General features: G+C 40.6%; 1 protein-coding gene across 2 annotated transcripts in view; it reads right to left on the reverse strand.

Annotated features, from left to right (window-relative positions):
- DOCK1 (dedicator of cytokinesis 1) overlaps positions 1-14,435 on the reverse strand; it is a 320,074-nt gene that overhangs the window by 73,222 nt on the left and 232,417 nt on the right. For both annotated transcript variants that reach the window (XM_030029725.2, XM_030029723.2), the window contains exons 30-33: positions 13,987-14,065; positions 13,236-13,336; positions 10,056-10,114; positions 3,114-3,262 (exon numbers count right to left, since the gene is read on the reverse strand). In XM_030029725.2, the coding sequence (XP_029885585.1) occupies positions 3,114-3,262; positions 10,056-10,114; positions 13,236-13,336; positions 13,987-14,065 (388 nt within the window). The remainder of the gene's footprint in view (positions 1-3,113; positions 3,263-10,055; positions 10,115-13,235; positions 13,337-13,986; positions 14,066-14,435) is intronic.

Genomic DNA, 14,435 nt, shown 5'->3' on the forward strand with positions numbered 1-14,435 from the left:
TGAAATTAAAACCGCCATGGGGAAAGCTGTCTGTTTATAACACAAGCCATCACAGCATTCAAGTTCTGCAAAAAATTTAAATTCCTCCCCCACAAATCATGAGGTTTGTACATCTGCTGGAGAAGTGGAGCCAATCTAAACCCTTGTTGATGTGACTAATAAGGTTAGATAATTGGATTTCTGGAAGATTAGTTTAACAGCAGCCAACCATTCAATTTTGAAGTTCTCTTTGAAAGCAGTGCCGGACAATGATAATTGGTAGTTGCATATAAATGACGTAATGCAGTACATTACACCAACACATTAAGTATGAAAGCTTGCCTAGGTACTGGTAATACAATACAATTATCATTAAACAAATCAATCAATCAATCAATCAACAATCAATCATACAATCAATCATTAAACAAATGATTTTATATGTATTTCTATCACTTAAACACAAAAGAGACAAAAAAAGATGAGCCGGGAAGCTACAGGCCAGGCAGGCCCACTTCAGTTCCTGAGGAAACCATGGAGCAAGCTCTCGTGGAAGCTATGTCCAGGTACACGAAAGGTGAGAAGGTGACTGGGAATAGCCAATATGGATTACCAAGGGTAAATCGCATCTGACCAACCTGACTGACTGCCTTCTGTGATGAAACTATCTGCTCAGTGGATGAAGCGCTGTGGTTGTCTCGACCTCAGCAATGTGTTTGATACAGTCTCCCAAAGCAGCATACTTGTTGACAAGTTGGTAAGATATGGACTGGATAGACAGCCTATGAGATGGGTGGAAAAAGTGGCTAAATTGCTGATCCCAAGGGGTGGTGGTTTAATGACTCTGACAGCATGAAAGACAGCCAACAAGAAACTGCGTAATAATTAAGGAAGAGAAACGTAAAGTCTTGAAATTGGGATGGCACAGTTGCAAGCAGCAGTACAAGATGCGCTGCTGGAAAGGACCTGGCAGACACCAAGTTGAACATGAAGAAGCAGTGTGTCCCTTCAATGGGGGCAAAATGTGTCCTTGATTGCACCAACGAGAGTACAGCTAAAGGATCAACAGGATTATTCCACTTGTTGGTCCATGGCTGGAATACTGCATCCAGATTTGGTTCCCCCAGCTCAAGCGAGACATTGACAAATTGGACACGGTCTAATGGAGGGCAACCAAGATTAGCAGAGTGTTGGAGAACCTGGCCTGAAGAATGATCGAAGGAATTGGGTTTGTTCAGCCTAGAGAAAAGCAGACTCAAGCCTTCCAACACCTAAAAGGCGGTTATAGACGAGATGGAGTTACTCTGTTTACAAGGGTGCACAGTGACAACACAAGCAGCAACAGGCGCAAGTTGATTCAGGCAACTTCCATCTGGATATAAGAAGAAAAGTCTTAAACATTGGAACAGGTCACCCAGAGAAGTGGTGAAACCTCCCTCACTGGAAATATTCAATACTGAGCTTCAGATAGCCCCAGATAACCCAATCTAAGGCCCAGTTTGGACCAGATTACTTCCAGAGGTCCCATCCAACCTAGACTTCTCTATAATTCTCTGCTTTTTACCAGCTGTGATCTTCATTCCCCAAAGACCAATCTGAGATACTCAGCAATCTATATAACTACATTATCTGCAAAACTGTAAATGGACAGATTGATTATTCCCCGTTAGACATAACTGTTCAGTTCAAATGCACTGAAAAAAAGGTTTACTACCACTGCACCTGTCATATCAATGTTATGACCATAAAGAAAGAAGCTATACTGACATAAGAAATATATGTTGAGCACCTATAATCCAAGACAGCTCTGACTTAAGCATGAGGCATTTTTCCTCTCAAAAGGCAAAAAGAATTTGTGTGAAATATTTAAGACATTCATTTATTAAAATCACCCAACTATTCCACACAAAGCTGGTTTCCTTCTGTCAAGAAAATATAGGGCCATAAATTTAGCTATAAAGTTACCCTCGGATTTTTCATGATCCATATAATTGTACAAATAAAAAATGACAAGCAACAAAAGAGAGCATCTGACAGGAAACTGTTTAAATGGCATCCCAGTGAGCATTTCAATCTTTACAGTATCATCGGAGTCAAACATAAGAAAGAATGATTATGCAGTAATTGGATGGATCTAAAATACAGTTCACAACCTTTCCACACACCATCCAGCACAAAACAAATCAAAGTAATAAAGCTGATGCCATTCCCTTGCTTAAGTCTCTCCACGCAGATATTCATTTACTCTGGCTACAGATTTATTAAGAGCTGGTTATGAATAATAGTTCACAAAAAAATATGGAAAAGGTTAAGATTTTTCATCCAAGAAAGAAAACTGCCAATATAAAGGGAAAAAAGTAAACAACACACGTCAAACTTTATTGCAAAATTCACAAGGTCATATCCTGAACTGACAGAAATTTCAGTGTGAAGGACCTACATTGGCTTATACCATAACACTACCTGGCCTAACTAGTCTTATACTCAATCCATATTAAGGCAAAGCTTCAAAGGAAAGAAGGTCAAATGAATGATGTCAGGAAACTTTCCTTCACTCCACTTGTCTCTCAAAAGTTGATGCTATCAGGGTAAGATTGTGTGTGCTTATTCAAGGACTTCCCTCAGCAAATAAAACAGAATAAAACCACTACGTTAGTATTTTAGATTTTGCAGCACCTGTATAGCGTGAAGAAACACTGACACTGACTGGATACCTTTTTTTCCTCTTCGAAATCCATAAAATGGTAAAGAGTATCAAAATTATAAGATACCAGAGATGATAAATTCTTACAGGTTATAGTTTCTTTTGCCACATTATCAGGCTTCCTTTATGTCCAATTTAACTCAGAAGTAGACTCCTTTTCTGAGTCACAGTGAAAATTTAAGACATCTGTCTTTGCTCTCCTTTTGTATCATAACGAAAGGTTTCATTTACTGCATGCAAATTTATCCTTCAACAAGAATTTAAAACCAACAGATGAAAACTCTATAGCCACTCAAGAGTTATAGAAAATAAGCAAATCCATAATTATATTTTCTTTAGAAAAACAAGAAATCACAAAAATTCTTATGTTCTGTCAAAGAACAATTAAATCTTTCTTACAAACTTTAAATATCTGTAGCTTACTGCTTACCATCTGGAAGCTTCTAGTAAAATGAAATTCACACTGCATCATATCAAAGAAGATTGGGATTGTAGCTTTCCGAAGTTCAGTTTCAGGGATAAGCGTCATTTCTAAGATAGGTCCCACCATTTCTGGGATGAACTTGATTTTATGCTGACCTTTAAGAGAAAAGATGCATTTCAGAGTTAATGAACAGCCACTGACTTTGGTAGAAGATTCCTGTTATAAAAACTGTATCAATAAATTCTCATATAGCATAAGAAAGTATTTTTCAAGATCTGACTCTACTGAAACACGTATTATTATTTATGCCACAAGAGGGGAAGTATGTGGTACGTATAAACCCAAATTAACAAGAGTTGTTGAATCAGTAGTCAAACTGGAACTTGCCACATTTTCCATGAGGAACCCATATTTCACACTGATATTAAGTTTTAAGGTTTTTTTTTAAATACAACTTATGGTTGGCAGAGAAGGAGGCTAAAAGGCACATCACTTGTATTAACTTATTTAGACTTCTGTATCTTCCACAGCGTACAAAATGTTCTCTGTGTCAGTCTATCAAAGTGTCACCATGAGTGTATACTTACACAGCCTCGAGACACGAAACTACATCTTACCAAGCCGACAATATGTCTTCTTTCTTCGAGAGCTGATCTGCCTGGCAAACTTTATTTCACATTTATCTTCCCAAGAGAAAACTGCACCTCCCCCAACCCTCCCTGTTACGGTCTCCGCACATGGAACAGAAATTAAACCTTAACAGGAACATGGCACCTAATAAATATTGGACTATTTAAAAACATCTAGTTACTGTTCATATTATTAGCTAAAGTGTAGAAGATGCAGATTATACGTTCTGCAAATCATCCGTTCAACAACTCCACGGAAAGATGCTGGTGTAGAGCAGTGTAGCACAGCACTGGACAACTCCAGGCAGAGGACTTGAGGGCAGCAGTTTAGAAAATACAAATACATTCCCCTCTCAGCAACAGGCTGGGATTCATTTGAACCTCACTACACAACTGGTGACGTTTCTCACAAATGCAAGGGGAATGGATGTATACAATCAGGCTCATACACTGTTTATGCATCCACTGCTGTGGTTCAGACCAGAATTCTTCAGAGCGGAGCTAATTTAACGAGCCCTCAGCTTCCTCCATTTTAAGACTCTTGTTTCCCATTGCAGTTACCAGTGGTATATGACAGCAACAGATTTTAACTCATTTATATTCCACTGCACTACACCAGTACGGCAGTAACCGTGGAAGTCTTTAATTAGCAGTATCGCTTTTGACCAGAACTTACATAAATCTCGACAAACATAATCAAGAAGAAATCCTTTACTAACAAAACACGCTACTTTTTTTAGCTGATATAATTTAAGTTACTTGATTTGGCAAACTTCAGAATCCTATTAGCATTAGCAATCCTATTAGGGCAAATTAATACTCAACTAAAACTGCTACTTTGTATGATGCTGCAATGCTGGTTGTTGGTGAGGAATATCAACTGAGAGGCGTAAAGCTTTCCTCTGTCTCTCTTACAAGTATTATTGCATTCGGCCTCTCAGGTGACAGTTTTCTTGTATTATGCCCGAAAACTGTCAGAGTCAATATTTCAGAAAACAAATAATAGTGACAAAAGTTATTCGTCAGGCACAAATTCAATGTCACGAAGTTCTCCGTGTGCCACGGTGGGTTTTTCCATCGCTTCAAGCACAGGGATTCCCTCAGAAAAGTAAGTAACATCTTTTGAACTTTAGATGTGAAAAACGGCAAATTTACAAAATATTTTTCTTTTAAATCTTTGATCCCCTTTCCTCTTCTCTGGGTCCACTTAAACTTCTTGCTCAAAAAAGGACTCACTGAAGAGCTGATCTGATGACAAAGGCACGGAGAGCCACAGACCTCACCTCCCGAGGCGCTCATCAGCACCTCCACCGATGTGAACGGGAGCCAAAGGTGGCTGCAGGACTTAGAATCATACAATCATAGAATTGTTTGGGTTGGAAAAGACCTTAAGAACATCGAGTCCGAACGTCAACCCAACACCCCCATGCCCACTAAACCATGTCCTGAAGGGCCATGTCTACACGTTTTTTGAACACCTCCAGGGATGGTGACTCCAACACTTCCCTGGGCAGCCTGTTCCAATGCCTGACAACCCTTTTGGTGAAGACGTTTTTCCTAATATCCAAACTAAACCTCCCCTGGTGCAACTTGAGGCCATTTCCTCTCGTCCTATCACTAGTTACTTGATAGAAGAGACCAGCACCCACCTCACTACACCCTCCTTTCAGGTGGTTGTAGAGAGCGATAAGGTCTCCCCTCAGCCTCCTTTTCTCCAGGCTAAACAGCCCCAGTTCCCTCAGCCGCTCCTCACAGGACTTGTGCTCCAGGCCCCTCACCAGCTTGGTTGCCCTTCTCTGGACACGCTCCAGCACCTCCGTGTCTGTCCTGCAGTGAGGGGCCCAAAACTGAACACAGGACTCGAGGGGCGGCCTCACCAGTGCCCAGCACAGGGGACGATCACCTCCCTGCTCCTGCTGGACACGTTATTTCTGATACAGGCCAGGATGCCGTTGGCCTTCTTGGCCACCTGGACTTGCTCCCGACCTCGCAGGATCCGGCCGGCAGCAGCCAGCCCCACCACCCATGAAGCTGTACCGCACGCACTCAGCCTTCTTGCTGTTCACCAACTGTATTTATTAGCGGTTCTGCCTCACATGTAATCAGCAACAGAGTTTTTAAATCAGAGGACAGAGAGCTTCTCCGAATATGAAATTCAGAAGGACTTGGGAGGGGGAATAGCAAGTGCGAGTTATCAGCAGAAAATATGAAAATCACTTGTACGTTGTACTGCGAAAAAATCCTTCGTCTGCTGGTTGAAACCCACCTAGCTCTTCTCATCGTCTGGTGGGTCCGTGGGTGGCTCTCCCCAGAGTTTACGCAGCTCAGCTGCGGAGAAAAACAAGGAGAACGACGTGCCAGGGCGGCACAGCCGGCGCTGCCTGCTTTGGATGCAAAGCACTCGCCGCGCAGCGCGGCTACCCGCAGGCAGGAGCAGGGGCCGGCAGCAACCACGGGAAGGCAGGGCAGCACCAATTAAAACATTAAGCCATCTTGATTGGTTTTCTTCATCAAGCATGCGGGAGGAGTAACATGGAGAAAGGGTTTGTCCACCATCTGGCGACAGGGGAGAGGGTTGAGCGGCATCCTTCTGACGCTACGACACCCATCGGTGATGCGATGACGCACACGCACGTGTTCGCTACGATGATGTGATCCAGTGCGATGTTGTGCCACAAAAGAAAGCGTGAGAGCAAAACACGAAAGGAAACGATCTTCTTCTGGCACTCCAGAGCATCTATCCCAGCTGCCTGTCACAGGCAGCACTTTCTGATAAACAACCCAACAATGAATTCGCCTTTTTTTTCTTTTCCCGGGAGTGTGAGAACTCCCACGCAGAGACTCAAAATGTGACAAGTCTGGAAGAAAATTGAGGATTCTCTTCTGAAAACCAAATTGTGCAGCTGCTTTAAGAACCACATGCAAAAAAAGTATCCTTTTGAACATGCAAAAACTTCTCCTTGCAGTGGCTTCTACCTTGCCATGAGACGTACTCCTACAGACTGCTCACAACAGAAACAGACCTCATTATGCAAACCAAACCAAGGTGATTTCTTTATTGGATAATGTGTGATTTTCCTTTCCCAGGTTCTTCTAATTTAAATTTGGGACACAAAAAACCCTGAATAATTTGCCAGTAACCTCACCTCTCACTTGGGTCAGCTCTGAACATGCATGACTAATTCAGAGAGTGTTATCTGTAATGACTTCTATTTATATAACACTCAAAGTTCATATCTATTTTTAACCTTGGCTTTCCCTCCGACGACGTTAACGTCTCCGTCAAGACACCTTTTCTGACGTAAAGCACTTGGAGGGAAGGGCCGGACCAGTGGGCAGCTCGCTGGAGGACAGGACAGCAGCAGCAACCATTTCGCTTCATCTTCACAAATTTTACTTTTCCATCTCCCTCTAGCTGGTTCAGATGTCAACAATAAAAGCAATGTTTTCTGAGCTGGCTTTTCTTGACCAGCTTTACCACAAGGACATTATTTTAAATGTCACCGCAATTTCTTTAACATGTAACTGTTGAAACCACTAACCACTGGAAACTGGTACACGTGACCTAGTGTCAAACTGTGTTTTGTATACACTAAATTGCATCACATAATGCTTTTAAGCACGTGTTGTTTGAGTCCCTACATTTTCAAGACAGAGGCCACGGCTTCCTTTATGCTTCTCTGATACTTACTGCCTCACCAAGGTCCTAGGAGCTCCAGTTCCAACAAAACAGTGACTCAAAATAATACATTATTTTAAAGTTCAGGTTGTGATATGGAAGGGAAAAAAAGCCTATAAAGACTAATAGACACTGGTTTTGGTGCACGCAAGAAAATAAAAGCCTTGCAGCGCTTTCAGAAAGGCAACGCAGCGGGGGCTCTGCACACCAGGACTAGGCTCCCCGAAGCCATCCTCATTGCTGCTGCATCAGAGCACTCAAATCTAAAGCCTTCATGATCAAATCTAGCAGGGTATCAAACAGGACAGCTACAACTAGGACTTACATAGAAAATCTGTCAGGCTGGATCTCTCATATGCGGTTCCCTGTTTAAAACACAAATCTTATTCCTAAATTACAGGTATTTAAAGTGTGTGCACACAGTTAGCTAGTGTTGCTCTCTACTAGACACGCTTTTTTTTCCTACTTATAAGGTATGAATATTGCAGCCACCACTGCATCAGAAACACACCGCACTACAGCTAGAGGACTGTCTTGTTCCCGACTGGGGAGTTTTAACTCAGCAGGCATTATATGTTAATCATGGTATTTATGAACAAAAAGTGATGAGACAAAATATTAATTTTTGAGGCTTATCCATACCCTTTAATACATAAATCAAAAGTCAGGGTTGTTTGGCTTCATCATATCTTATGCACAATGGCATAGTCATAAAAATTATACGCTCGAGCATATGCAAGAATTATAGCTTTTCACTTCTGATTTTGTTTCTGAACATATACATTAATAATTTGACTAATGTAGTGCAACTTCTAAGGTAAAAGTGTCAAGCACCCCCCAATCAATTCCCCTGCAGCGGTAAGTCAGAATTCTTTCTTAACTGATGCTGTGACATACATGAGATTGGTGAAGAGCCAGAAGTTAAACATGATCAGCATGGACTATCTGTATTACAAAGAAGATGAGAAAAAGCAAGCTGCTCATTATGAGAAGTACAAAGGCCGCCTCGGATTGGGGTCCTGCCTCCCGTTTACCTTTCTCTTGCAGCTTTTGTTGGGAAGAGCAGCAATTTACTGACTCCCTCAACATGTGAGATTTTGGCATTAATGATCCCAGCCACTTACAGAATCACAGACGTTAGAGCTAGACGAGGTCACGGAGTCATCTACCTGGATAATCTCGGCTTATAAAAACTCTATTAAAAATAAAAGGCTTTCATGACAGCACAGAAAGAAATATTGAAGAAAACACCACCCCTCATGCCAATCGATTCACAAAACTCCAGGGGAAATTATTATCATCTCCCTGTTAATGATGAAAAACTGAACCCTAGAGCAACTAAGTAACTTGTCCAAGAGCAGCCAGTGCCAGCAGCAGTAGTGAAAAGCACAATGCACTCCTCAGTCCCCAGCCTGAATAAAATAACCTCATGTAAGAACAGCCAGATGCGTAACTATGTATGCAAACTTTTCTACTTTCAGTCCAGTAAATTCTGGGAAAAGTTTAAGAATCCAAAGATGCTAGAAAAATTAGTAAAGATAACAGATGAATACAGGACTGTAAGCCTGGAACAGGGAAGGATTTGGCTAATTACTAACAAAGAGGCTGCCAGCGTCCTGAGCTGGGTGACCCACCATCAGGCACGATACTGTCTGTCAAGTCACGTATCAGGTGTGTACTATGCTTTAATCTCTTCTCCAGACACTTAATTCATGAAAGATGCTTGCAATAAAAAGTGAACTCAGCTGCTCTCAGAAGCCTTTTCTCATCATTCCAGCAGAGCGGATGCAAACTCTGTGATATCAAATACTTATGAACCCTTGCATTCCCTTCTCTTATATATGCTGATTTTTTTCAAGTTTCAGCAACAACAGTTCAGCTAGAGATATAAGTGAAGTGGCAAATGCATTTATTTCTGATAATTTAAGGAACTTTTGATAAAACTCAGAGGAGCTAAAGTGTCTCTGCTGTTAAGCTCAGGAAAATGAAATCTGGCAGATGAGTACACTCAGGTCACAGTAAATACTCAGTTTCTCATGAAATTCAATCCCCCTATAGCAAAATGATACCCACAGAATAGCACAGATTTGAGATAGTCAGAGATGCCTAATTTACCTACGAACTCCAGGGATGTCCAAGTTCCCGTTCTTTCCTGATCTTCCTGAGTCACTCTGATACAGCCAACAAGACTGACAATCAAACTTTAAGCAGAATTTCCAGGCTAAGTTACTGATAATCCTTGGACATGTTCATTTTGTTACCGTCTCAGTTACTGCATCCACGTGTACGTGTGTGTATACATCTATGTGTCTACATATATGTGTGAATATATATATTTTTAAGGAGAAAAAAAAAAAACAAACATTCAACAGGTATCACCACAACTGTTTCTTTTTATTTACCATGAGGTTGAATACCATGAAAAAACAGAAGATATGTAAACATTGGCTACAGTTATGTATCTACCCAGACGGCAAAATAAGCGTGCAGAGGAGGCTTTATTTCTTAAATCACTTGCTTTTTAAATGCCTTCTGGAAGCCTACCATTATTTCAAGAGAAAGCATTTTCATTTCATCTCTAACTTAGTTTATGCAAACACTGAGTGAAAGCATTAAGCAACAGGCGCTCAGGCTACTTACCCAGATTATACCACATATCCCTGATTTCAAAACCAATCTGCCTTCTCATATCACCGTACCTTAAAAAGGAAAACAGAACCACCATTAAAAAACCCCCCAAAATCTAATACCAATAAGCAGAAACATCTCATTTCAAAATCTGATCAGCATGCAAAAATATTTGGAATTACAGAGCAGGTTCTCCAAATCCAACCAACACAGTAACACTGCACAGCCTCCCTCACCAGCTCAGCGATGCGCCCGCAAACCCCGAACATTGCCCCATGTCCCTTTTACGAGGGAGCGAGACACAGAGGCTGCCCGACACGTCCAGGCTACCCCAAAAGCCTCAGCCATGCAGCCACCAGCTTCTGCTCCTTGTCTCGCGTTACCTGCTCTCCCCTCAAAAGACCCCAAATTTCCATTTCTGCAGCAGTACTCACCAAAGGGAGAACGCACACTAAACGTTCACCTGCGCAAGACCTCTCTTTGCCGTATTTTCAGATTACCTAACCGACCTTCGGGACGCACGGGTGGTTACAGAGATTAATTGTGAGCATTTTCTATTTTTCAAACGGTAATGGCCAGAGGAAGCACAACAGAGAGCTTCACAGCCTAAGGCTGCGTTTTATCTTTACACGCTCTCTTAGCATAGCGTTGTCCTAGAAAATACAACAAGGAACATCTTGCGACATCTTGTACCTTGATGCGCAAAATCAGAAAGAGAAGGTTTCTATGTTCCAACGGGATTTTGTGTCCTGCCCGGGCTAGACCAGAAGCGAGTGGTCCCGGGCAGCCAAGGAGCCGGGGCGGAGGTGGGAGCCCATCCTTCAGCATCGCTGCGAAACCTGCCTCCGCTCTGCTGCACTGCTGGTGACACCAACGCCTCGCACCTCCCGCTGGGGTTCTTTTTATTCCACTCCCTCTCCACATTAATACCAGAAAGCTTAATGAATGGAAAACATCCTATTGCCTTCATTAATGATGGGATCAGAACCGTAATGAGCTCTGAGAATGTATCTGCTACACAGAATATTTGTATGTTAAAGATCATTACTTAAATAACAAGATGAGCAAAATGGTAATACCTGGCAACTTGTGGGATTTCTGTGGGATAATAGTGAGATACCCTGTCATTAATATGGATTACAGAGATTCTTCTGCATCATTAAGAATCAGTTATTACCTAACGCTTAAACGCAATGTTTAGCAAAAACTACAAATTACAATAATTAAATTTTAATTCTTAAATATTTGACATATTAATTGGCATCTATACTTAAAAAGATGGGTGAGTGTGATATTGAATTAACTGATTAATTATATCCCTTTGGCACAGAACTGGTAGTGGCTTCACACAGCAATAAAAGTTAGTGCTTCCAGACCACACATTTATTGCATCTTGAAGATTTTATGGTCTTGATTTCTATCTCTAAAACACGATTAAACTGAAAATAACAACTTGTAAAATCATTATAAACAGAGATTTACAATTTAGGAAACTTCATTAAGTAACCACTTCAGATGACTTGATCTATTTACTTATATCAGCAGTGAGAAACGTCTGTTGATTTCTTGAATTTCTTCAGCTAAGGTTCCTGTCCTCACGAAGAGGGAATATCAGTCCACAAATGTATTTGACAGTAATTTCCAGTCCAATTACAGCTCAGCTGTTGGTTTTTTGCTCAGGTCAGGAGCCTGATCTGAACTAAAACGCTCATGTAGGTGCACACCAATGCAGGACAGCGAGAGCAAGGGGAGACTGACAGCAGCCACGGCTTTGATTCCTCTGCTTGCTAACTGACTGGAGCGCTTTGCCTTTTTAAGTATCCCTTACAAACTTAATTACAAAAGAGAATTCGCATCATTGGTCCCATCTTGTACAAAACCACTTTATTCCATAAATTCTAAATCTAATGAAATAAAACTTACCTGGCTCTACAAAACCATCTTGATTTCTTTTTGCAAACATATTAACTATAAATGTATTTATGATATTTATAGCACAAGTGCAAAAATCTGAGCTCTGCTTGACATCACTTTTCCACTGAACTTGTAAATATTCCTGTTTCATCAAGGAAGCCCCAGGAGTCACAGGTACATACATTAGATCGTACAACGCTTTAAAAATTCTGTTTCAACGCTCAGGTAAAGCCCAGCTTCCAAAGGAAGCTCCTCAAAACTCATGATGGAGTGGATGAGTTTGAAGGGCAAAACTTCACTGCCAAAAAAAAAGGATGGGACATAGAGCCCTGTCTTTTCTGGTCAAAGCCTGCAACCCACACAGTTAAAGCAAAAAGCCTTTTAAGATCACATCTCACTGCAGCATATAATATATAGAATATATATTATACATACAAGGAGCCTGAGCTGTACTTGCTCAGGGAATCAGCTTTGAAACTCCCCATTTTTGTTGTGAATTAACTGCAGTAACCTGACTGACTATGGGAACAAACTGCTTTTGCAGGCGCTCTTTACAAATACTAAGACACAGAAAGAGAATCCACATACCGTGTTTGAAAACATGTAACTGGCTTTTTTCAGTGCTCAGTGTTCAGTTAATTAATGATAAGGTCCACTACATTGGAACCTCAATGAAATTTAGGAGAAATACATACTTTAAACAAAATATTCATGCTCCAAGTCTTATTTCCAGTCTTTTTTCTTTTGACAGGTTTCATTTGCTGTGGGACTCTGAATAGCAATCGGGTAGTTCAAGCTCCCTGTTCAGAGGTAGGCAATGTAATCCCTTTTAACCAGGAAAGCATACAAGACTGCAGTTATACAAACCCATTCTTCAGGGATATCGCAGTGAAACTGGCTGTAGTTACAAAAATTCACTCTAAAAGGCCGTTAGGGATTAAGCAATAGAGAGCGCATGTAAAATGAGATTAGAATAAGCACAAAGCTAAAGTGATTTAAAAATTCAGTTTTATAATATGTTAATACTTCTGAAAAGTCTTGACTTTATGAACATCCTGCAGTATAAAGTACTGTCTTCATCAGTAATGAATCATGTAATTTAGATCTTGATTCAAGGGTAGAAACACATGCAATACTTGATTCATGTTTTTAAAACCAACCTTTCATTATACCATGATTGCATCTCAATTTGAATGGATTTAGCTAAGAAATTAAACTAAAATTATGTTAATAGACCTCAAGTTCTTGTCCATGATTTAGATGACTAATAGGACTTACTTGTTAAGTATTTTTGCTCTTTTAGCACTTGAAAAATTCTCCAGTTGTAAAGACTCTTGTGTGAGAAAAGCAACAGCCAGGTGGAAGTAGTTGTTCCAAAGCTGAAAGCCCCCAAAATGACAAGAATGGATACCATTAATTCTCTGCATACCTACAAAACACCTTAGAAGTATCTAAATTATGCACATAAATATTTAAAGGCAAAAATAACAGACACCACAGAGATGGTGTTTCTTGATATAGCCTTAGTACGTCTCCTCGTCGTGTTTACATTTCCGTGAAACATTTCCCATCTACAAATCCTAATTGATTGTGTTTTGATGATTCAAGTAAAATTAAATGTGAACACATAAATAGGAAAAAAAAAAAAAAAAAGGATCCTGAGCAAGTGACCTAAACCAGCGCATTTCTCATCAGCAGGGCACTGAGATGCTGCGTCTCAGGCTCCACGTTTGAGGCAATGATTCTGCTAAAGCATCTGCTGCAGAAAGGGGGAGGACACCCCTTTTTGTTTTTCCTGACGGAAAGGTGGAGTTTTCTGCGATGCTCTGGGTACGACTTGGTGCTCTTCTAGGACAAGACCCACAAGACACGAATGGACTGTACATACCTGCTGAGCCTGAAATGACTCAACTGGGCTAACTGGTCACCTGGGGCTCACGATGACACATGGATACACCAAAATCACGGGTTTAGGGCAGAAATTTATTACATTAACATTAGTCTCCAAGACACTGGTGTTTTTTCTTACCTGTAACTCAAAGTTGGCTTGATCAAGAAATTTTTTGTTTAGCATATCTGCATACTGATTAATTGCTCGCAGGAAGACTCTGAAAGATCAAGAGAAAATTACATAATTACACACTCTTGTGTGGTACCTTTGTACATTTGGCATCCCGATTAGCCAAAATCTGAGTCTGTCTGGAAAGTGAATTTGTAGCTGTTACTTGAAAAGCAGTGTGATCTCACCACAGTTAAGTATACAGAATTATATGCAGATGTTCTCAAAATTAATCAAGTAAATTAGCATATGCAGAAACACAAGGAATGCTTTGGATAAAATCACTTGTCTTTAAAACATCTCATGATAATCAAGAGATCATTAAAAATTCAGTTTATTAGAAAAAAAGTATATATATTTTTAAAGTTACAGCATCGTAGTGCTGCATCTAACCTAGACCTGTAACTGTCTGTATTTTA

Source organism: Aquila chrysaetos, chromosome 11 (assembly GCF_900496995.4).
Source record: "Aquila chrysaetos chrysaetos chromosome 11, bAquChr1.4, whole genome shotgun sequence".
Taxonomy (NCBI): domain Eukaryota; kingdom Metazoa; phylum Chordata; class Aves; order Accipitriformes; family Accipitridae; genus Aquila; species Aquila chrysaetos.